The sequence below is a fragment of the Prionailurus bengalensis genome, chromosome E2 (assembly GCF_016509475.1).
Source record: "Prionailurus bengalensis isolate Pbe53 chromosome E2, Fcat_Pben_1.1_paternal_pri, whole genome shotgun sequence".
NCBI classification, from domain to species: domain Eukaryota; kingdom Metazoa; phylum Chordata; class Mammalia; order Carnivora; family Felidae; genus Prionailurus; species Prionailurus bengalensis.
The window spans coordinates 14186370-14211627 of record NC_057352.1 but is presented as its reverse complement, the minus strand read 5'-3'; the positions used below and the strand labels follow the sequence as shown (position 1 = coordinate 14211627).

Sequence of the window (25258 nt, the reverse complement as noted above, 5' to 3'; positions counted from 1 at the left end):
ACATGCTGTATCATTTACTCATTGGTTATGTTTATTCTTCATTGTCTACCTCTCCCACTAGAATGAAACTCCACCAGGACAGGAGTTTGGGTGTGTTTTGTTCACTAATGGATCCCAAGTACCTGAAGAAGGTACTGGCACATGTTGGGTATTCAATAAACATTGGTTGAGTAAAATGAAATATGAGGGAAAGCTTTCATCCAGCAAGCATGTTGATGGAGTTTGGAAATAGAATAATAGAAGTCAGGGTGGCTGAACTATTCATCAAAATGGAATGAGGAGAATTTGGAACCGGGACTTGTGAAAGAAGTTCCTTCTAGACCAGGAAGGCAGGTTTAGAGGGAGAGAAGATTGATGGAGGTGGGGGTCAAGGAGCCAGCAAGACAGTTGAACATGGAGTATTAAGGGGGTGGACCATCAAGTGGGAAATCCCTGGTGGTTGACTGCTAGGAAGGATAATTAGTAACAGGGATGTCTTGAGGGCCCCTGGGTGGCTCAATCAGTTAAGCCTCCAACTCTTGATTTCAGCTCAGGTCATGATCTCACTGTTGGATCAAGCCCCAGGTCCGGCTCTGCAATGACAGTGCGGATCTTGCTTGGGATCCTCTCTCTCCCTCTCTCTTTGCCTCCTCTCCCTCCCTCTACCCCGCCTGCCTCTCAAAAATAAAGAAATAAACATTAAAAGAATAACAGGGATGTATAAAATGTCATTTTAAGTTGTTTTCGAAGTCCTACAGTGATAGCACACACAACACACAAGAAGCCTGCTACACACAACAGTCTTGATACTCTGAATGCATTTATTTTATTTTATTTTATTTTATTTTATTTTATTTTATTTGGGAGATGATAATCAGGGAGAAGATTGGTGAACTACATTTGGGTCACTACCAGTGCACACCTACACATGAAGACATAGAATCTACAGCAAGAATTTGGTGGAGATGGGAAATGAGGGTGGAGGGGAACGTGAGAACGCAAATACTCCAGGTTGTTGCTGAAATCTGGGACAGCGCATTGCTTTTCTACTGGATGCAGCCGATACACAGCTCAATATTTGCAGGTGACCCTCACTGACCTGCAGAGCCATGACAGTAGGAATAGTACCTTCTCTTAGAGCTGTTGGGAGAATTTAGAGATGAGGTGGTGCACCTGTACCGGTGGAAAGAGCTGTGTTCTCCCACGGTTCCTTTCGCGCCCAATAGGGGGCGCTCAGCGGGCTTTGAGGCAGAGCTCATAGGTCGGAGGGATGTTGCCAAAGCCTGAGACCCTGGGTGTGATATTTATGTCATCGGGCGGCACCAGCGGGTGTAAAGAGAAGTTCTGAAGGATGGAGGTGAAGTACAGAAAGAGTTCCATGCGGGCCATGGCCTCGCCCAGGCAGATGCGCTTTCCTGTGGGCACAGGGGAGGGCGAGAAGTTGGCTCATATCTGCACTGGGATGATAAGGGTGTGGGGAGCTTTCTGGCCCCATCACCCTTCTGACCCTGCTCAGCATCCCTGGGTCATGATAATACCTACTTTGTGGGGTTATTATAAAGACTCTTACAGAGAGTGCTCAGCTTGGATTTGCCATTTATAGGGGGGCTCAACACGTGGCAGCTACTTCTCTGATGGTTTGATTCCACCAGATCCCAAGATGGAATGGTTCTAAAAAAATCCTTGAATTTGAAGATTCTGTGCATTTCAATTTCTCAAAGCTTTATCAAATGCCTACTAGGTGCCAGATACTAGTGAGGAAAAAAATTTTTGAAAAGAAAGCTCACACTTAAGAGTGCTTACTACTTGTTGGTCACTCTTCCAATAGTTTGGAGAAATGAATCTCCATTTTAAAGATTTTTCTTTTTAATTTTTGAGAGAGAAAGAGAGCACGTGCAAGTGAGCGGGGGAGGGGGAGAGAGAGAGGGAGGCACAGAATCCCAAGCAGGCTCCAGGCTCTGAGCTGTCAGCACAGAGCCCAGTGTGGGGCTTGAACTCACGAACTATGAGATTATGAGAACTATGAGATTATTATTATTTTTTTTTTTAGGGAGAGAACACAACCATAAGCTAGGGAAAGGTAGAGGGGAGAGCGGGGTGGGGGGGGGCTCTTAAGCAGGCTCTACCTTCAGCGCAGAGCCAGTGGCTGGGCTATATCCCATGACCCTGGGATCATGACCTGAGCCAAAATCCAGAGTCGGAAGCTCAACCAACTGAACCACCCAGGTGCCCCATGATTCTACGGTGGGGTGGGGTCCTCTTTCCTAACCACAGCACTGACTCCAGGTTCAATGTGGTTTATACTTAAAATACTATTCTAAGCTAGTATGTCATGGGTCACAAGCTACTATTCATTAGGCAAAACCACCTGCTGCCTATTTTTGTACTGCCTGTAAACTATTAAAAAGAAAACCACAGGCCCAAAATGGAATCACTTATGTTAGGCCAAGTCATCAAACCAGGCTCAATATCTAACCTAATGGCAGTTTTAACCTCCCCTCCCGAAATGGAGTCTTAACCAGTTAGAAATTGTTTGATCAACTCCAATGAGGTGAGCTGTCACATGTACCCTCTCCATCCCCCAAAGGAAAATGAGGTAATTCATCTAATAAGGCCCCCTGCTTTTCCCCTAGGGGAAGGTGACCTTGCCTGAAACAATCCTTTCTTTTCCTTTGCTAATAACTTCTTGGCCACCCTCCTTCCTATAAAGACCTTCCATTTCTACAAATCACTTAATAAATCCAATTATATATTCAAATTCACTCAACTGAATATTTGTTCTTTAAGAAAACTAAGAATGCAGGGGCACCTGGGTGGCTCAGTCGGTTAAGCGTCTGACTTTGGCTCAGGTCATGATCTTGCAGCTCCTGAGTTCGAGCCCTGCATCAGGCTCTGTGCTGACAGCTCAGAGTCTGGAGTCTGCTTTGGATTCTGTGTGTCCCTCTCTCTCTGCCCCACCCATGCTCATGCTCTGTCACTCTCTGTCTCTCAAAAATAAATAAACATTAAAAAATTTAAAAAATATACTTTAAGAAAATTAAGAATGATTTTCACATTTTAAATGGTTGAAAACAATCAAAAGAAAGGTAACATTCTGTGACATGTGAATTCAATGAAATTTAAATTTCTATGTCTATTCAAATTTCATAAATAAAGGTTTTTGGCATCACAGACTTTCTCATGCATTTTTGTACTGTCCGTGATCACTTCTGCAGGACAGTGGGGCAGTTGAGTAGTTCAGACTGTATAGTTCAGACAGATACAATATGGCTGGTAAAAACTAAAATATTTTTTATTCCATCCTTAACAAAAAGAGTTTGCTGACCTCTGTTTAGTGCTACTCCTTTTCTAATTATCAGAGTCAATGCTTCTAATATCCTATGATTCCAAGATTCTGGGATTCTGGGAAATAGCCTTCAACTTCCATTCAGACTTGAATGTCAAATACAGACCAATGGTTGGGGGGGCACATCTAGCATGTTCCTGGGGTGAACTCAGGCCATAGAAACCTACCAGAGGAAAAAGGTACAAAGGCTTCATTCTTCTTGAAGCGGCCCTGCTCATCCAGGAAGTGTTGGGGATAGAAGGCATCTGGGTTGCGGAAGTATTTGGGGTCTTTGAGGACAGAGCCAAGTAGAGGGAACACATCGGTGCCCTGGGATGAAAATGGGAAGTTATGAGAAATCAGTGTTGGAGGATGGGAGCAGGGTACCAGGAGGAGAGATAGGTGGGGTAGAGGAAGAAAGGGTAACAATGAACCCAACTCCACCTTGGGCAGAAGGTAGCCTCGGAAATGAGTGTCCCGGATGACATTATGGGGGACACCCATGGGTACGATATCTGTCAGTCTCTGTATCTCATGGATCACAGCGTCTGTGTAGGGCATCTTGGCTCGGTCATCCACACTTGGGATTCGGTGTGGTCCAATCACCTGGTCAATCTCTTCATGGATCTTGGCTAGAAGGGGCCAGAAAACAAAGCAGACAAGGACACAGGGCGTGTTTCTAAAAGCCAAGGCTAGGCTATGGGTTTGTATCTTTAATACCTGTGGACCCTGAGGGAGCCAACCATGTGTATTTGCATTGCCCCTTTATTCTTAACACCTCACACATTGGTGGGGTTAATAAATACTCGTCAGACCATTGGGAGGCACACAGTCTGGAGCCTTGAGTGCCCACTGGGATGTTTGGTATTTATTTTGAAAGCACGAATGAGCAGGGCAGTGTCCCCATCCCAGATGGGCTTTCATACACAGACTTTTGACAGACTGGGAAAAAAGTACAATACATAACGAGGATAAGATGGAAGCAAGTGACAGCAATTATGTAACAGGAATTAAGAACACCATTGGTGCAGTAACCCCTCCCTGCACCTCCTGGATGAGTGACCTTCAGGCAAATGGCTTTATCTTCTGAGCCTGTTTCTTCATCTTCCAAATGGGTGTGATGGTCCAAGTTCACAGAGTTGTAAAATTTACATAAAATCCAGTATGCAAGTAACTAGAACAGCACCTAGCACATAGCAGGTGTCCATTAAATATGTGATTATTTAGATTAGTAAAACATGACTAGGACAATGGAGGAGAGACTAGAAAAGTTTGAGTGGAATCAAGTTAATCTCTCCCATCATCTATAATGAGGAAAAAAGTTTTTTGGCTTGTTTTGAACTGCATTAGAAGGGAGAGAGGCCAAAATTAGGGGTTTTCCTTAAGCAAGGAATAAGTTCCTCATCGCTAGAGTTACCCAACCAGACCAGATTGCAATTTGTTGGAGATGGAGTCTGTCTGATTCTGGCACTATAGTCAGCTAAATAATGTCCATCAAATATATCTACCTCCTAATCCCTGGAACCCATGCATGTTACCACATAGGACAAAAAAGACTTTGAAGACATCATTAAGTTAAGGATCTTGAGATGTGGTGATTATCCTGGATTATTCAGGTTGGCCCTAAATATAATCACAAGTGTCCGTATAAGAGGGAAGCAGAAGGGTCAGAGTCAGAGAAGAAGATAGGACAACTGAGGCAGAGAGATCTGAAGATGCTATGTTACTGACTTTGAAGATGGAGGAAGGGTCATGAGCCCAGGAATGCAAGAAATACAGCTCTCAGAGCTGAAAAAAGCAAGGAATCTGATTCTACCTTGGTTTGGCCCAGTGAAAACCTGTGTGAACTTCTGAACTCCAGCACTGTAAGATAATAGTTTTTGTTAATTTATTATGACAGCCATAGGAAACTAACATAGGCACCAAGTAGAAGATTCAATTAAATGGCCTTCCAAGCCAGAGATTGTGAGATTCCATATCCTGAGATTCTGAAGTGTGAAGAGTGTAAAGCTATGGGGTTATAAAGTATTGAGTGTACGTCTTCTTCTCTGTTGGGAGTGGGAGTCACCAGGTAAGCAGTTCAAGTGGACCCTCACCTTCCACCTCAGGATGCTTCATCATTAGCAGCAATCCATAACGTAGTGTAGAGCTCACAGTTTCTGTGCCCGCAAAGAAGAGGTTGAGAGTGGTGAGGACCAAGTTCTTGAGATTGAACTCCGTGTGGGGATTATTTTTATCCTGAAAACGAGAGGGATAGGAAATCGAATTACCTTCTGTCTTTATCTTCTTCTTTTCTCCCTTTGTGAAAACACAACTGATGGGTAAACTAAGTGGGTATCTGGGAGAGGAAATAGCCAAAGCAAAGTTCCTGGGGCAAGAGGGTGCCTGGTGTGTTAGAGAAATAACAAGGAGGAGGCCAGTGCGGTTGGAGTGGACAGTGAGGGGAACAGGAGGAGAAAAAAGTAGAGATTTGAAAGTTCTAGGACATTAAGCTATATAATTGTAAACTTCCAAGTGCTGAGGTTTGTATAATAAAAAATATATATGTTTCTAAAATTCTAAGACTCTGTGATACAGAAGTTAAATTTCTACATATTGAAGACTTTTAAGTTTAAACTCATGCTTAAAGACTTAAAAGTCTAAGCTTCTCAAATTCTAAGACTGTAAAGACTGGTTGTCTGTATTTGTGAGTCTCTGGTAGTTGTAATCATAAATGATTTAAAAGGGATCAGGTTTTAGGTTTCATTGCTCCTAAAATTTTTAGATTCAAAGTTTATTTTAAAGGTGTAAGAGTTTATGTATGCTTTTACAGTTTCTATATCTCATCCATAAATAAAAGTCAACCATGTGAAACAATACTTTCTCTTTTGTCTATAACACATTTATAGGTTAAAGTTGCAGTTTATAGGCTAAAGATAATGAGAGGAAATGATTGGGGAAAAGGGAAGAAGTACCTGGTGCATCTTGATGAGGAAGCAGTCAATGAAGTCCCGAGGGTTTTGTGGGTCAAGAGATACTTCGTTGATCTTGACCCTCGAGGCAATGAAGTCCTTGAGCTCCTCTATCAAGTAGTAGATGCGATTGTGTCTTCCTGGCAAATATTGCATGACTCCAGAATACATGTCATATAGCTGTGGGAAATAGGCAAAGAGGGTTTGTCAACAATGGGCACCTGGGGTCAGGATAGCCTGTGTCTGGAGCCAGATAGTCAGGCTGAACATCCAGCACTGGGTCTGAGGATTGGGTGAGTCCATTTGCTTCTTGGAGACTCAGGGCATATTGATACTTGCCTCCCTGGGATGTGGGGAGGATTAAGCGAGGTATAGGCAGATGCTTAGTTAACTGAGATTGGGGATGGGCAGGGAGGTGGCTGGTGGGCACCTGGGCCCAGGGTGTGCTCATCTCAATGAAACTCTCATTGATCATCTGCAGCAGCTTCAGGAACTGCTTGTCTTCATAGTCAAAGCGGCTTCCAAAGACGACAGAACTGATGACATTTGAGACAGTGCGGCTCAGGAAGAAGGTGGGTTCGATGGGGGAACCTGGGTGATAGAAATTGTCTATGTTAGAGGCAATGATTAGGAGCATGGGATGGGGAATCATTCAGTCACAGATATGAGTCCTGACTCCACTGGTTCATAGCACGTGTTAGTTACTTCATTTGTCTTGTTTTGTTTTGTTTTGTTTTGTTTTTTTTGTATTTTGAGTCTAGATTTCCCAGTCTGCAAATTGGTTTAGTAACCACTAAACCTGAGGCTTCAATATAATTATCCATGTGAAATGCTTAGCACAGTCCCTGCATGTAGTAAGTACTCAGAAAATACTAGTGGAGTTTAATCATCACCTTTTGGCACTAGTATTTAATTAATTGTGTTTGTGCTGTAGAGTCACAGATTTGGGAAAGAAGTTGTGGTATGGGACACATTAGGGGAAAAAAGGATGGCTGAATTCTGTGTATCTCTATCAATGACTCCATTTGAGCTATTAAGAAAAATTTTCCCTTGGCCTCAGCTGCACCATTTAAAATAGGATTCTGGGGGTGCCTGGGTGGTTCAGTCAAACATCGGACTTCAGCTCAGGTCATGATCTCACTGCTCGTGGGTTTGAGTTCCACATCGGGCTCTGTGCTGACAGCTCAAAGCCTGGAGCCTGCTTCTGATTCTGTGTCTCCCTCTCTCTCTGCCCCTCCCCTGTTCATACTCTCTCTCTTTCTCTCAAAAATAAATAAACATTAAAAAATAATTTAAAAAAATTAAAAAATAAAACAGGATGCTGGATTGGGGGACAATTTCTCCAATACAACGCTTCATAGTCACAAATACACAATTTTGCAAATAATTTCTGGGGGTACATGAATGTTCAAAGCCTTTATGTAGACTGTTTAGCATCCATGAGACCCAGAAGAAAAATCTCTGATTTTGAGAAATTTATCTATCTCTTATCTATTCATCTTTGTAGTTCTTAGCTTCCATGTCTTTTCTTCTCCAAATCCCATTGGTTCCAGACCTTATTTTGGGGCAGGGATCAGACTCCTTAAAAAATATAATCAAATGGGCTTAAGAGTTTCAGATCTGCAAGATGAAAAAATTCTAAAGATCTGTTTCACAATAATGTAAATATACTCGACACTGAAAAGTACACTTAGGAATGGTTAGGGTGGTAAAAATTTATGTTATGTTTTTATAACAATTGTATGTATGTGTTATATGTATACAGATATATGTAATTAAATTTGATCCTGTCACCAGAAAAAGGTGCTAATTTACACATTGTAAAAGTCTGCATATGATTTCAGGAGCTCATAAAATTCTTGAGATCCACTGATTAAAGCTTCTGCACAAGTGGTCTTGAAGGGTCTTTCAGGTTAACTTTTAACATGGAACCTGGCTGGAAATCTTAGTGAACCCTTAGTCTTTTTCATCCTTTCCCATTCTAGAGCTTTCTCCCACCAAGGCCCATCTTCTCACGACTGAGCTCTCTATAACCATTCAGTCATCTTGTAGCCCTGCCCCTTGTGACCTCCATACCCTTGGTCTTCCGTAATTCTTCTAGTAAGAAGCCAGCCTCCTCCTGGATCCGCTCCTCAATGCTCCGTTTTCCCATCCCGAAGTCCCGAAGAATGGTCAGGGAGAAGCGTCGGAGAATCCTCCATCGTTCTCCATTAGCCAGAGCTACACCTGCCAGAATCTCAATGTCAGCCTCCTGCCTCCCCTCCCCTTCCTGTGTCCAACTCTGTGATACACAAGGATTGGGATAAATTATGAAAGCTCTAGACTCTGCTCTCAAGGAAGCCCCTCCCAACTTCCTAGGCTTGATGGAGAGACTGTGGTTCCCTCCTTACAGGACCTCAAAAACAGTCTAGGATTGAGATGGAGGGAAAGGAAATTAGGCTGGCAATGATTGGGGGAGATGAAGGAGAGTTTCTTACAGGATAAAAACCCAAAACAGGATAAATAACTGGATGGATGCATAGGAATGTGGAGGGAGGTACAGATAGAATGCCATACACAATATCCTGGAATGGGGGACTACTTCTATTTTCTCATACCATTTGGATTCTCTAGACATAAGCATGCATATACACAGAAGCTTACACCTGTGCATCAATATACCTACACAAAAGGAATTCCCTTCTAGTAAGAAACATTTAGAAATTACTAGATATGCATGGATTGATGAATTAATGTTTGGAAACTTAATGAATTATTTCAGTGGATTAATGAATGGAAGGAAGAGCCTTTGACTGGAATGACTGATGAACGGAGAAAGGCTCAATGGATGAATAAAGAGTTAATAATAGATAGTTTGAGATAAGAGTAAAATTGGTTGGAAAGATATAAGGATGGAAAGATTAATAGATGAGTGAATGATGGAAAGATTAATGAATGAATGGATGAATGATGGATAGAGGGGTAAATGGAAAGTTAATTCATAGATGTCTAGATAAATTGGATAGAAAGATATTTGTATAGATGCTTGGGTGGCTTAGTTGGTTGAGCATCTGACTCTTGATTTCAGCTCAGGTTATGATCCCAGGGTCTTGGGATCAAGCCCCCTGTTGGGCTCCACACTGAGTATGGAGGCTGCTTAAGACTCTCTCTCCCCCTCTACCCCTCTCTCTTGCTCATGAACTCTCTTCTCTAAAAAAATAAAGAAAGAAAGAATAAGAAAGGCTAATTAATAAATGGATTTTTTGGTGGATGTATGGGTCAATGGAAAAGTGGATAAATGGAAGGAGATGTATGTGGATGGATGGATAGAAGGAAGTATGGAAAGAAGAGCATGACAGAGCTTGGAATTGAAAGGTGTGGGCAGTTAGAGATGGGTGTATAGATAACACTAAAAAGATATCTACTTAAATGGAGGCGGCAGAGATCTATGGGTTGAGTGTGTGTATATGTATAGAGAAATAAGAAGTTTGGCTATAAGGGCTTCAGTGGATACACATTAAAAACAAAAGTAATGGGGCTGATACTCAAGAATCAGAGGGCTTGGGTTCAAAACAAAATGGTTCTACCACTTACTATATGATATTACCTAACCTTTCTCACCCTCAGTTTCCTCATTTGCAAAATTAGTAAGACATTAATATTCTCTCAAAGGAGTCAATGTAATAATTCATGTAGAGCACTTATCAAAGAACTGGGGACATAGGGAGTGCATAATCATTTTGTTGTTGTTGTTACTTACCATAACCTTGGAAGTTTCGCTCTATTGAAGCCAGTTCTCCACGGCCACTGAACTCATCAGCTCGGTCTACCAGGGCCTCCTTCACTGCCTCATGTCCACACAAAACAACTACAGGCCGTGGACCCATGTACACAGTGAAGACTGGGCCATACTTCTCCCTGAGCTAGGAGTGAAGGAAGACATAAGAGGAAGGAGCTATCTGGAGCACCAAGTATAGACCAATCAAGGACTTTAGGGGTGGAAATTTCAAGGGAACATAAATGTGGGAATAACAGATAAAAGTGAGTCTTGGGCTTGGAAGGACTATTGAGAAAAAGGCACAGATGCCTTGGATCCTGTGATCCTGGGTAAGACACCCCCCCCCCCCACCTCCATAAGCCTTAGTTTCCTCATCTGTAAAATGGTGGACCTGGGTGAGCTAAGCTCCAAGATCTATGCTTCTCTATCTGCAATGCTTAATTTCTAGAACCTTAAGATTTCATGATACTGAGTGTCAACGTTCTAAGATCATCAGAGAGCACGAGTTCTTGTGTTTAAGGGTGTAAGGTGCTGTGATTCCAAAGTCCTGAGATTGTGAGAGTCTTAAGTTCCAGTGTGCCAGGAGTCTGTGTTTCCAAGAGTTTAAGATTCTGCAATTTCAGTATTCTAAGGTTTATGAAGTCTATGTTTCCAAGAGTCTGTGTTTTGGACATTAGAAGGTTATACATGTTTCTATGGAATTCATTGCTTTTGGCTCTGTGAGAGGAGTAGTCAGACTTACCTTCATGAAAGACTGAAAAGTGGCATCAGTACGGACTTGCAACAGGTTCCCCAGGAAAGGTATTGGTGTGGGACCAGGGGGCAGCTTCCCCCCCTTGTGTCTCCTTTTCCAGGCAATGAGGATAAGTAGGCAAGACAAGGAGAGTGCTAGAAAGATGGTGAAGGCCCCTCCCAGCTCCATGGTGCCAGGTTGAAGGGTTGTGTCCAGGGCACCAGATCCTTCTTAAATATGTTCTGGAAAATCAGCTGTGCAGAAATCTGAACACCCTGAGATTCAAGTTTTCCGGGTAGGGATGCCATTAGAGAGGATATTGCTTTATCTGGAGGGTGGTTATATAACCTATAATCACCCACCTGAATAAAGGTGGATTGAATTCACCCAGGGAAATCCAATGGGGCCATCCCTCTTTCTTTATATTTCCAGTCCCCCAGCTCAACCTAGTTCAACATGTCCTGGTAGGATATGGGAGGCAGTTGAACATCATTTTTAGGCTGTCGTGTTTAGGAATCAGATAATCTGCGTTCAAATTTCAGCTCCACCTTTTCTTCACTGGGTAGGGCGCCTAACCTTCTTGGTCTCAGTTTCCCTATCTGTCAAAAATAGGGTAATCACACTGTCTTAGAAAGTCTTGGTAGAGAACAAAGATGACTCCTTTCTCTTTGCCAGACCCTAATTCATCAATTAAAAAAAAATACAGTAAGATGAAGATTTGGAATAGCAAAAGAAATAACTCAGTTGAAAGGGTTTTATTCAACAAGTTCTCTTGTTTCTACTCAAAGTGCTACCATTGCTAAATGGTAATAATCAAAGATTACTTGGGTTGATTTAGCAGGACTTTGCTGGTGTGTGTCTGTGTGTGCACATTTATTTTCAAAGTCTAAGATATAGAGGCCACCTCTGAGCCCCACCTCTAGAAACATGGCCTACTGACTGCTGTCTGTTTATCTAAATAAACGGTTTTCAGCACTTTTTGTACCAAATACCTGCCAATCTTCTTTACTGTTCTGAAACAAAATTCCTGGGTATTATATCCTACCTATACATGTTATTAAACAAAATCAAATGCCCTTCTCATGTGTCCAGATTCTCAGACTTGGAAAATAAATCCCTTAGCGAACCTGCAGGTTTTGGAATAAGACCTGGCTGGCTGGGCTGAGGTATGCTGTGTCCAAGAGAAGTGGTGGGGATTCTGTGAAAACTGAGTGACTCCCAGTGCACCACCTTTTGGATCTTCTATGGGCCATCAGGATGTCTTCTGTGGGGTAAGAGTTAGCTGTAGGCTGCCTCCTATGACCCTCACAGTTTTGGCTTCTCCCTTCCGTTCTGACCTCCTCCCCCCCCCCCACACACATACACTTACACCCATTCGGGAATAGTCCCTTAATTAATTGTCTGTGATGGTGGTGGTTGAGTCTGGTCTTTCTGTTCAGACAGGAAAAGAGAAAGTGTCCTTAGAACAGCCCCCTTCACTATCCCACTCTAGGCAAGAAGCCAGGAGGAGAGACACTTGAACTAAACGGTACAAGCAAGTTAAAGAGGAAAATTAACTGCAGAGAAATGCATGGACAGGCAGATTGTGCCAAGATAGAGACCAAGACTGCAGAGAAACAAAGGAGAAAAGAAAGGTGCAGATAAACAGAACCAGAGTGAGATCAAAATAGAGCGGAGAGAGACAGAGAATGAGTCAACTATAGGTATCAAGGAAGACACAGAGACCAAAGGAAATTCAAAGAAACAGAGAGAAGGAGAGACAATCAGAAAAAAAACAAGGAAGCTTCAGAAGACAGACCTAGAGACTGAGAAAGAGAAACATGGCCAAGAAAGAAGAAACAAGAGGAACCTAGAGAGCTAGCACCCCCTCCCTCTCTCTCCTCCTCTCTCAATCATTACCAAAAAACCATTGACTCAGAGGCAGAGATGGTCAGGGAGACAAGTCAAAGAAACAAAGAGATACGGAGACAGAGAAACACCCAGAGCAAAGTGAAATGGAGAAACAATGATTTGAGCTTCACAGGGTGTGTGTATGAAATGGAGCCTGGATCCTTTTATGCCTAGCCATCTGCCCCTCCTTCTGGGACCAAGACATGCTATGATGCTACCAGGGATGTCATTATTTATTTATTGTCATCTTTGTGCCAGGCACTGAGTTGTGTGCCTAACAAGCAGGATACCTTCTAACCCAAATGAGCAGCTTACAAGGCAGGGCACGTGGATAATGGCATACGGGAGGCAACACTCTAGGGGTCTGGAGACTGACATGAAACCCTTAGGAAAGTGAGCCTCTCCCTCCTGGAGCCTTCCTCCTCTGTATTTGGGATATGATAACATGAGTACCTCCTTCATAGGATTTTTGAAGTTTGCCACAGAATAAAGAGCTCAGCCGATGTGAGGTTTTTAGCATGATTAGATGGTTGTAAAATAGCATGATCCTAAGATTGTCTGAATACACCTTGGACAGTATCTGTGCCTCAGTTTTCTCATCTGGAAAATGGTACAAATGATTGTATTGATATTTTGGGGTTTGGGACTATTCAGTGAGTTATGGCACACAGCAAGTACTTAACAAATTAGTTAAAATGAAAATTACAGCACCACTGGTCAAGGAGCCAGGACCAGGAAAAGCTGAGTGGAGAAAGGACATGGAAATCTGGAGAAATCGCTTTTGGCTGTGGTAGAAGGGAGAATGCCTAGAACTGATTTTTTTTTTTTTTTAAAGGAGGCAAGATAAGTGTCTGGGAGATCATCATGCATCATCTAAGAAGACCCATTATGGGAGGTGTTTTATGGGATCGTTCCAAGACTGAGATAAACAACTTCTCCAAGTTGGCATTTTAAAAAAAATTTTATTTTTTAATGTTTATGTATTTTAGAGAGAGAGAGAGAGGGAGAGAGAGAGAATGAGCAGGAGAGCGGCAGAGAAAGAGGGAGACACAGAATTGGAAACAGGCTCCAGGCTCTGAGCTGTCAGCACAGAACCCAATGCGGGGCTCAAAGCCATGAACCCGACGCGGGGCTCAAAGCCATGAACCACGAGATCATGACCTGAGCTGAAGTCAGATGCTTAACCAACCGAGCCACCCAGGCGCCCCAAGCTGGCAATTTTCTAAGATTCTGTGGTTCTCAGAATCCGTTCTAATTTTTGAGATTCTGGAATTCTATGATTTTCAGCTTTCGGTGATCTGTGGGTTCTTCCAGTTGGAAGTGGAGATGAGCTTTAGAGAAGGGAGGAATTGTGGGGAGAGGGGCAGAATGACTTCTCACCTCCTCCTGGATGTTTTCAGCAGCAGCAGGAAGCTGGTGCATACCTGTTGCTCTCCTTCACAACCAAAATAAACTTGTAAAGTCTTAGGAACCACATTCTAGATGGTGACTGTGGTGTAGGGATCATTTTTCTATTGGAGAATGGGAAGGATAGTAAATGGGGCTTCTGAATTTCTTTTCTTCTGCTAAGAAAAATTATTCAGAAATTATTCAAAAACAATCTAATAAAGAAAAAATGATTATAGGACTTTTTCATGTCAAGCTAGGCATACTTTCTAACGGGTCCATTTAAAGATAATCTCATTCCAAAATTGGAATGTTACTTTGTTTACACAATTAACCAGGGTCCAAGGTTTTTACAATTCTGCCAAACAGCTAAGTCATGATGACTATCTTTTCTGTTTGGTAGAGATGGTGACCCTCCACCAAAATTTAAAAAAATAATAATGCCATAAAATCAGACAGTAGTAATTTTGTGTTTAACTCAGAACTTCTTTTTTTTCCTATAAAAAAATCCTAGTGTTTCATTTGTCTTTTGAACCAGCTTTGTTTACATCTGGTTCCCTCATTAATGGATTAAATAATTTTTGTCACGTGTATATCTACTTTGAGAATTATGTTCTTATCATTTTGAGAATTATCCTTCCTTTATTTTCCTCATTTTCTTCTTCTCTTCCTTCCTGTCTCCCTTCACTTTTCCCCTCCCTCCATCCCCCCCCCCTTCTTCTCATTTCTTTCTCTCTCTATCCTCCTTCTCCCTTCTCTTCCCTCTTTTGAAGACTCTCCTCCCTATCTTCCTTCTTTCTTCCTTGATTCTCTCTCATCTCGCTGCTTCCCTCATTTTGTCTTTTCTCTCTTCTTTCTTTCTTCCCCCATCTTCCAAACCTTCCTCTACCAAATGGTGTAACGTGTGCATATCTGTAATGCCAGAAGAAGACGAAGAAGAGAGACATAACGGGACAGTGAAAATATTACAAAAAAGAATGGCCAAGTTTTTTTTCCCCAAAAGTAGCGACAGACACCAAACCACAGATTCAAGAAGTTCAAAGAACACCAACTGAGTAAATACCAAAAAGCCCACATGTAAGTGTATTGTATTCAAACTTCAGGAAACCAAAGACAAAGAAAAAACTTCGCAGGAAGCCAGAGGAAGAAATACACCTTACCTATGAGGAACAAGGATAAGTACAAACAAACTTTTCTCAGAAATCATGCAAGCAAGAGGGGTGCCTGGGTGGCTCAGTCAGTTAAGCGTCTGACTCTAGGTTTTGGCTCAGGTCATGATCTCATGGTTCATGAATTTGAGTCCCACATTGGGTTCCTCACTGACAGCGTAAAGCCTGCTTGGTATTTTCTTTCTCCCTCTCCCTCTGCCCCTCCTGTCTCTCTCTCAAAATAAATACATAAACTTAAAAAAAAAAAAAGAAATCATGTAAGCAAGAAAAAAATGGAGTGACATCTTTTAAGTGTTGACAGAAAAAACTGTCAATCAAGAATTCTATATACAGTATTCTGTATACTTTTGAGTGAAAACATCATTCAAAAGTAAAGGAGAAATTGTAATAGTGATGTATGTGTGGCCAATGGTAGTTATATGTGTGGTGAGCATAGCAAAATATATAAACATATTGAGTCACTATATTGTACACCTGAAACTAATGTCATGTTGTGTGTCAACTAAACTCACATTAAAATCATTTGTTAAGGGGCGCCTGGGTGGCGCAGTCGGTTAAGCATCCGACTTCAGCCAGGTCATGATCTCACAGTCCGTGAGTTTGAGCCCGGCGTCGGGCTCTGGGCTGATGGCTCAGAGCCTGGAGCCTGTTTCCGGTTCTGTGTCTCCCTCTCTCTCTGCCCCTCCCCTGTTCATGCTCTGTCTCTCTCTGTCCCAAAAATAAATAAAAAAACGTTGAAAAAAAATTAAAAAAAAAAAAGAAAACTTAAAAAAAATCATTTGTTAAGTAAAGGATAAATGAGCATGGTTTCAGTTTGGGATGATGAAAAAACTGGAAATGGATAGTGGTGATGGTTGCACAACATTGTGACTGTATTTAATGTCATTATACTGTACACTTAACAGTGATGAAAATGGTTTATTTTATGTTACATATATTTTACCAAAATGTAAAAATGAAGGGCAAATAAAGACTCTCATAGACAAAAACAAAACAAAACAAAACAAAACAAACTAGGGCTGGGGGAAAGGGGTTATATTGCCCCCATACTTATCCTTATAAGAAATATTAAAGGAAGGGGCTCCTGGGTGGCTTAGTCAGTTAAGCATCGGACTTTGGCTCAGGTCATGATCTCACGGTTTGTGAGTTCGAGCCCCATGACGGGCTCTGGGCTGACAGTTCAGACCCTGGAGCCTGCTTCAGATTCTGTGTCCCCTTCTCTCTCTGCCCCTCCTCTGCTCATGCTCTGTCTCTCTCTCAAAAATAAATAAACATTTAAAAAAATTTTTTAAAGGAATATTAAAGGAGAGGCACCTGGGTGGCTCAGTGGTTGAGCGTCCTTCTTCACCTTGGGTCATGATCTCTTGGCTCATGAGTTTGAGCCCATATCAGGCTCACTGCTGTCAGCCTGTCAGTGCAGAGCCTGCTTTGAATCTTCTGTCCCCCTCTCTATGACTCTCCCTGACTTGTGTTTTCCCCAAAATAAATAAATATTAAAAAAAAAAGAAATGTTAGAGGAATTTCTTCAGTCAGAAAAACATGATTAAGGACAAACTTGTATCTACAAAATACATGAAGAGAGTTAGAAATTTAATAAATAAAATTTCAATATATAGCATTTTTTTATTTTTGCTTTTTGCTTTTAATTGCCACCCAAATAACTATTTAAAACAAAAGCAGTTGGGGCGCCTGGGTGGCGCAGTCGGTTAGGCGTCCGACTTCAGCCAGGTCACGATCTCGCGGTCCTTGAGTTCGAGCCCCGCGTCAGGCTCTGGGCTGATGGCTCAGAGCCTGGAGCCTGTTTCCGATTCTGTGTCTCCCTCTCTCTCTGCCCGTCCCCCGTTCATGCTCTGTCTCTCTCTCTGTCCCAAAAATAAATAAACGTTGAAAAAAAAAATTAAAACAAAAGCAGTAATAATGTATTGGGTCCTTATAGCATATGTGGAAGTGAAATATATGACAACAATGGCATAAGAGATAGGAAGGAGGAATTAGTAATATACCATTTAAGGTCCTTTCACTGCACATAAAATGGTATAGTTTTATTTGAAAATAAAGACCTACAATTTAACATTGTATATTGTCTGGAGCAACCACTAAACTTTTTTTTTTTTTAAAAAGGTATAAATAATATGTCACAAGCATAAAGAAAATGGTATCATAAAATATACTCAGTTAAAATCAGAGCAGAAAGAAAAAACAATATAACCAATATAAAACACCTAGCAGATGGTAAATTTTAATCCAAATACAGCTTAAATGTCAATGGTCTTAAATGTCAATGGTCTAAATATACTAATGAAAGAGGCACCTGAGTGGTTCAGTTGGTTAAGCATCTGACTCTTGATTTCAGCTCATGTCATGATCTCACAGTTGTGGAATCAAGCCCTGTGTTGGGCTCCACACTAAGTGTGTAGCCTGCTTAAGATTCTCTCGCCTCCTCTCCCTCTACCCCTCCCCACTTGTGTGTGTGTGTGTGTGTATGTGTGTGTGTGTGTGTGTGTGTGTGTGTATGCACATGAGTGCTCTCTCTCAAAAATAATAAAATAAAATAAAATAAAATTTAAATATACTAATGAAAAAACACAGATTGCCTGATTGGGTAAAAAAGCAAGACTCAACTATATGTTGTCTATAAGAAATCCGTATCCAATATAAAGACCTAGATTAAAAAATCAAAATAATGAAGAAAGATATACTATGAAAGCCTAATTCAAAGAAAGCTAGAATAGCTATATTAATTTTGATTTAAACTGTAGATTTCATAACAAAAAAAATTATCAGAAAGAGGGATGTTACATAATAAAAAAGAAGTCAATTCTTCATGAAGACAAAACAATCCTAATTAATATAATAACATATTATATAATAACAGAGCTTCAAAATATACAAGACAAAAACTGATCTGAAAGGAGAAAGAGAAAAATCCCCAAATATAGTTGGCGACATCAACATTCCTCTCCCAATAATTGATAGAACAAAAAGGAAGAAAATAAGTAAGGTTATAGATGACCTAAATGGTACCATGAACCAATTTGACCTACTTGGCATCCATAAGACTTCATCCAACAATAGCAGAACACACTTTCTTCTCAAATAAACATGAAACACTCACTAAGATAGGCTATAATTCTTGGCTATAAAGCAAGTCTTAACAGATTAAAAAGAATAGAAATAATATATTGTGCATTCTTGGACCATAAAGGAATTAAACTAGAAATTAATAAGAGGAAATATGTTTTTAAAATGGAAATTAGGGGCACCTGGGTGGCTTAGTCGGTTAAGTGTCCAACTTTGGCTCAGGTCATGATCTCACGGTTCTTGAGTTTGGGCCCTGCTTCGGGCTCTGTGCTGACAGCTTAGAGCCTGAAGCCTGCTTCAGAGTCTGTGTCTCCCTCTCTCTCTGACCCTCCCCCACTCGCACTTTGTCTCTCTCTCTCTCTCTCTCTCTCTCTCAAAAATAAAGATTTTTAAAAAATTAATGGAGGGGCGCCTGGGTGGCTCAGTCGGTTGAGCGTCCGACTTCGGCTCAGGCCACGATCTCGTGGTCCGTGAGTTCGAGCCCTTCGTCGGGCTCTGGGCTGATGGCTCAGAGCCTGGAGCCTGCTTCCAGTTCTGTGTCTCCCTCTCTCTCTGCCCCTCCCCCGTTCATGCTCTGTCTCTTTCTGTCTCAAAAATAAATAAACGTTAAAAATTTTTTTAAAAAGTAAAAAATTAATGGAAATTAACACTCTTCCAAATAATCCATCTGTCGAGCAGACAGTCGCAAATGTAACTTACAAATATTTGAACTAAATGAAAGTCAAAATTTGTGGGATATAGTTGAAATAATGCTTACAGGGACTCTGTAACACTGAAAGCATATATCAGAAAAGAAGAAAGATCTAATATCGATAACCTAAGTTTTCATCTTAGGAAACTAAAGAAAGAAAAAATTAAATCTGAAGTAAGGAGAAGGAAGGAAGTAATAAAAATTAGAGCAGGAACCAATGAAATTGACAGTAGGAAAAAGAAATGGAATCAATAAAGTCAAAAGCTGATTCTTTAGAAAAGACCAATAAATTGATATAGCCAGTTTAATGGAGATAAAAAGGAAAAAGACACAAATTACCAATATCAGGAATGAAAGAGGAACATCAGTACTGATCCACAGACATAAAAAAGATAGTAGGGGGTGCACCTGGGAGGCTCAGTCGGCTGAGTGTTCCACTCCTGATTTCAGCTCAGGTCATGATCTCAGTTTGTGGGATCTCAGTGGGAGCTGTCAGTGCAAATCTTGCTTGGGATTTTCCCTCTCCTCTCTCTTTGCTCCTCCTCTCTCCCTCCCTCTCTAAATAAATAAATAAATAAATAGACAGACATCTTTTATAAAGATAGTAGAGGACTTTTGCAACTTTTGAAAGTCAAAAGGACTTTTGAAAGTTTAGGTGAAACATACCAATCGTTCGAAAGATGTAAACTACCAAAACTCACAAAAGAAGAAACAGATAACCTGAATGACCCTATGCCGATTAAAGAAATTGAAGTTGTAGTTGAAAACCTGAAGAAGAGGGAGGAAGAGGAGGAGGAGGAGGAAGAGGAGGAGGAAGAAGATGAGGAGGAGGAGGAGAAATGGTAGTAGTAGTATGTGGTACTGTATAATGAATTTGGTAGCATTTTTTCCTTAATAATATGGTTACTACATTGACTTTTTGTGGTGTCGATCTAAAGAAAGGGAGAAAGTTACCATGTCCATGGATTAAAGACTTGATATTGTTAATTGTTTTTAATATTTCTTTGTTTTTGAGCGAGAGAGACAGAGCACGAGCAGGGGAGGATCAGAGAGAGAGGGAGACACAGAATCTAAAACAGGCTCCAGGCTGTGAGCTGTCAGCACAGAGCCCAACGTGGGGTTCAAATGGCAGGATCATGACCTGAGCCAAAGTCGGATGCTTAACCGACTGAGCCACCCAGGCATCCCTGGTTTGGTTTTGTTTTTTAATTCTTTTTTGAGAGAGAGAGTGTGAGTAGGTGAGTAGGGGAGTGGCAGAGAGAGAGGGAGACAGAGGATGCGAAGTAGTCTCAGCACTGTCAGCACAGAGTCGCTTGCAGAGCTGAAATCAAGAGTTGGCTCAACCCACTGAGCCACCCAAGCACCCCTAATATTAGATTCTTAAAACATTTCTGAGTTTCTGTAAGAATAATATATTTTTATTAGTAGTATTTAACTGTTGGAATTTCTGTCCCTTTCTGATAGCTGGGATGTGGAATTGATGGCTGGAGCTCTAGCAGTCATTTGCATCATGACATGATCTTGGGAATGGAAAACACACATCATAGAACAAGAGAGAAGAGCCAGACCCTGTGGAGCACCCTACACTGACAACCTCTGAAAGTGTCCAATATGTAAGAGAATTACATTATCTTACTTAAACCCCTGTTATTTTTTTCTTTTCTGGTTATTTTCAGGTGAATCCACCCTCCACCACACTCAAATGTGCATAGGTAATGAAAACAAAAGAAATGGTTGACCACAGCCAATTCCACTTAAAAAACTGAGGAAAGAGGTAGACTGTAAGAGACAATGGTAATAGGGGTGGATTTGTGAATGCTTCGATCAGAAAAACAGTGAGACCATAAGATAATTTATAATTCTGAAGGGGCTACTCTGGTGGAAACACCAGTCCCAGGGGAACGTATAAGGTATGCATGGAGGCCAAATGAGGGGAGTGGCCGATGAAGGACAGAGTGATGAGGGAAGAGATGGTGGTGAGGGAATGGCATGAGGTGAGGCAGTGTCTTCAGAGAATTGCAAAGAGCTGATCAATTGAGGAAGAGAAGAAAGGAGATTTAAAAAAAAATATTTATTTGCTTTTGGGCGAGTGCAAGCGGGGGAAGGGCAGAGCGAGGGAGACAGAGGATCCCAAAGTGGACTCCGTGCTGACAGGATGACAGTGCAGAGTCCCACTCGGGGCTCGAAACCACGAACTATGAGATCATGACCCGAGCGGAAGTCAGACACTCAACCGACCTAGCCACCCAGGTGCCTCAGAAAGGAGATTTTAATAAGATCCCAAGGGCTACGTGCTTGATTCCACAAGTTATTCAGCTAGTTGCTCTAACAAGCCCAAAATCTCATTATCTTAACACAAAAAGGTTTATTTCTCACTTATACAAGGCTCATGCTGATGTTCCTGCTCCTAACCTAGCTGCAAGGGATACTGGGAAATGTAATCTTGTGTGCCCAGGAGAAAGAAACAGCGTTGGCGAATGCTTAACCAGTCTCTGCCACGATGACATCTGTCATTTCCGTTCCATCATGAGCTCTTCTTACTGTCCTGATAGAAAGACAATTACACGTTTTAACAGACTTTGAATTAATTTTGAAGCAGGACCATGTTTTACTGAATATGACCCTATATCCAAACTGGATTGCAGGGATATTTCTGCTAAGGGGGTCTTGCACATTATTTTAAGGATTTCACAGAAACTCTCTAATCCTAGTTATGGACCCTGGATTAAGATTTCCCTGGCAAGAAGAACTTTAATGACCTTTCCTATAAAGAGTCAGCCAGGGGCCCCAGCTTGTATCCAGGAACACCAAGCCCAGACCTTCCCAAGGAGACCAATTCACTCCAGACTTGATAAGACCCTGACCACGTGGTTTAAGCTTCTCAGGCCTGACCCCATAATTTCCATATTAGTTTCTTAGGGTTGCTGTAACCAAGCACTACAAACTAGGTGGCTTAAACAACAGAAATGTATTCTGTCACAGTTCTGGAGGCTAGAAATCCAAAATTGAGGTGTCAGCCATGCTCTGAAGCCTTTAGGGTATGATTATTCCTTAAGTCTGCCTGGCTTCTGGTGATTGCTGGCAGTCCTTGGTGTTCCTTGGCTTCTAGATGCATTCTTCCAATCTCCTCATCCATCATTACATGGCATTCTCCTTGTGTGTCTATGAGTGACTTCACATTGTGTTCTCTCCGTGTCTGTGTCTCTATTTTCTCTTCTTATGACATTAGCCATTGGATTAGGGCCCACCCTGGTCTAGTATACCTCATCTTAAGTAATTATACCTCCAAAGACCCTGTTTCCAAATAATGTTCCATTTTGAGGTTCTGGTTGGACATGAATGGGGGTGTTACATACTATTCAACCCAGTACAATACCATATCCCTTTCCTCATCTTTTATGCACCCCATACCATAGTCTCTCCTAGGACACCTCTAACAGAAGGCCAGCCTCCTTTTGGATCTGCTCTTTTTCCCCAACCTCAAATCCTGCAGAAACCTCAAGAAGTAGCAAAAGATCTTCCCATGTTCCCTGTTGACCAGTCGCACCTGCTAGCACCTTAATGTCTGTTTTTGCTTCCTCCTACTCATAGACCAGGGCTGGAGACATGATAGGATCTGTCTGGGTCCTTCTTTTAAGGATCTCCCTCCTTCCTTCATGTGCCCAGATTCATGGCAAGCCATGCTGTAGGGAGAGTGGGGCGGGGACAACAGCAGTCCCTGTGTCACATCCTTGTGAGGCCCCTTCTTCTTCATCCCTCCTTCTGTCTCTCGCAGCCTGGGAGGCTGAAACCCAGGACAAGAGGACTTTGAGTAGAGAACATAGGGTGTTGGTTCAGGCGGTGATGGGGAGTGAGCTTATGTGGTGGGATGAGACTGGTGTATGATTGATGATGAAGAGCCCAGCCGGGATCATCTGGAACCTCCTGGAAGCCCATTTCTGATTCTTCCTGCTGTGCCTTCTCCCCAGAAGGGCCCATCTCATTGTTCCTTCCAATCCCTTCCTCTTTTCTTCTAAAATTGGACAAGGAGATCAGACCCCAACTTTTTCACTCCTAAAAAAAAGTCAAAAAAGAGCTCAGGACTCAAGGAGAGGGTCACACTGGAAAAGAGGGAAAGCGAATCAGTCAGTGTGGAATTTCCTGATGAGGGCAACATGGAGAGGGGGAAGGATCAAAGCTGGTAGAAATGGATACAGGCAAGGACTGGATGGAAGCATGTATGACTGAATGAGGGAAAGGAGGATGAATGGTTGGGAGGATGGACAACAGCATGGGTGGACAAATGGAGGAGAATCACTGGATGTGGGTGGATTGATGGATTAGCGAGTAGGAGGGTGGCAAATGTGCGGAAGGTTGTGTGGACTGGTGAAGGGGAGGATGAACAAATAAATGCACTGATAGATGGATAAGAGGACGTAATGACAAAAGAGTGGATAGATGGCTAAATGGATGCCCAGTAGGAGAGAAGAATGGATGAGTGTAGGATGAGTGTATAAGAGGACAAAGGGTAGAAGAATGGATGGTACTGGAAAGGTTTGCCTGGTTGGATGTGAATGGAGGGAAGAATGCCTGTTGATGGGCAGAATGAAGGGAAGGTTGAATGAACCACTGTGGGGGGTAAATTCTTTTTGAAAATGGTGTGGGGGTAGTTAGGGATGAATGGATGGATCTTAGAGTACTACATCTCTCTGAAGCTGGAGGTGTATGGTTCCTACAGATTTGGGGCCGAGGGCTGTTCAGTTGTAGTCATAAGCGGAATAAATGTTGTATCTGTTAGTATCAGAGACCCAAACACAACAGTGGCTTATGCAAGATAACATATCTCTGACACGCCCGTTTGAGTGTCAGCAGTCAGAGGCTGATATGGGAGCTCCAGTGCTAAGAACCCAGATTTCATCTGTCTTTCACTCCACAATTTCCCAAGGCATTGCCTTGATTTTCCCAGCTCACCATCTCATGCGCTGGGACTGCATTCCAACCAGCAGGGCAATGGGGCACGGGAGTGGAGGTGGTCACACATCACCCCTTCAACCCCATATCTCATTTGGGCACAGTCTCAATGTCATGCCTAGTGCAAGAGAGGCTGGGGAATGCAGTCTTACTTTGGATGGTCTTGGGCTAGAAGGAGTAAATGGACATAGGGGAACAATGAACAGTGTCTGCCTTGGGGATTAACTCGGAGCTGATAGGGAAACAAAAGATAAACAATCTGCAAACAACACCGTTGATATTCAGCTGATGCACTCATTGTTATGAAGGTCTGGAATAGTGAGTGGGGTCCCAGACAGGTTCCTGGACGTGGCAGAGATGAACACTTTGGGCAACTTGCTGTTTTTATTCACATGCTTTCAGATGGCAAAGATCACCAGGACAGACATGTGGCAGACTGGAAGAGGTAAAGACCTCTCAGATGTCCATGTTACCAGGAAGAAGGAACCGTCCTTGGCCATGGGCCCTGGAATCAGAGATCCTGGGATTCAGCCTCTTCAGTAACCTGAATACCTTTGGATTAAAATCCTGGGGGTTGGATCCCACGTGGGAGTTGCCACAGGTGTGGAGTTTATGTAACTTCTAGTCTCCTCTGAGCTCACTGTTGAGTGCTGTGTCTTCATCCCCCCCCCCCCCCCCGCCCAGCCCCTCCTCACTCATGTCTGCACCCTCCAATTTTGAGAACAGGTCCAAGGTCACGGAATATTCTAGGGTCAGGGAGAACCAGGTTTGGGCTCTGCCTCTGCTTCTTTATTGGTGAGTGTGACTTTCAACAAGACACCTAATTTCTTTGAGCCTCAGTTTCCATTCCCATAAAATGAGATACCCGTAACAGTACCTTCCTTGCCAAACCTGGATGTTTGTGCAGATTGGATGTATTTAAAGCTGTCAGCACTGTGGCATTACTATCACTCAACCACCAATTCTCTCTAATCTGGGGTCCTCAGCCCTTTGAAATCTCTTCTCAGGGAGGAATTTACTGTAACTGGGGACACTGGAGAGGGCAGAGAGACTGAGCAGGGCTGAGTGCAGACTATAGTCAGTGGCAGGTCATAGACCACAGCACAGACCGCCAGTGGGTGCTAGACCAGCAGGGAGAAGAGGTGGGGGCTGCCCATTCCTGAGCATCTTCTATGTGCCAGCTCTGTGCTAGATTCCTGACTGTCACACTCATATGGATCTTCACGTCTTTGTGCATCATTTCCATTTTACACGTGGACAGGCTGAGGCTTGCCCAGGTTACAGGACTCTCAGGGGCAGAGTTAGGATTATTAGCACCTCAGTTTGCCCCTCCAGGAACTATCTCC

General features: G+C 42.4%; 1 protein-coding gene and 1 long non-coding RNA gene across 2 annotated transcripts; one reads left to right on the top strand and one right to left on the bottom strand.

Moving 5' to 3' along the window:
* Positions 1–922: 922 nt before the first annotated feature.
* On the bottom strand, positions 923–11169 carry LOC122494016 (cytochrome P450 2G1). Its single transcript, XM_043598851.1, has 9 exons — positions 10755–11169; positions 9995–10157; positions 8332–8481; positions 6686–6846; positions 6259–6435; positions 5401–5542; positions 3749–3936; positions 3493–3634; positions 923–1394 (listed from the first exon to the last, which is right to left on the bottom strand). The coding sequence occupies exons 1-9, from the start codon at positions 10932–10934 to the stop codon at positions 1213–1215; spliced, it is 1485 nt and encodes a 494-aa protein (XP_043454786.1). The 5' UTR covers positions 10935–11169; the 3' UTR covers positions 923–1212.
* On the top strand, positions 6730–20608 carry LOC122494017. Its single transcript, XR_006300085.1, has 2 exons — positions 6730–6827; positions 20427–20608. It is a non-coding gene; the product is annotated as an uncharacterized LOC122494017 (long non-coding RNA).
* Positions 20609–25258: the final 4650 nt, after the last annotated feature.

Bases quoted from the DNA above. Each gene is read 5' to 3' on its own strand.
- LOC122494016 (XM_043598851.1), bottom strand. From the start codon at position 10,934: ATGGAGCTGGGAGGGGCCTTCACCATCTTTCTAGCACTCTCCTTGTCT. The intron at 10,158-10,754 runs GTAAGTCTGACT...CTTCACTCCTAG, and splicing joins CTTTTCAGTCTTTCATGAAG to CTCAGGGAGAAGTATGGCCC. The intron at 3,635-3,748 runs GTGGAGTTGGGT...TTTTCATCCCAG, and splicing joins GAGGCTACCTTCTGCCCAAG to GGCACCGATGTGTTCCCTCT.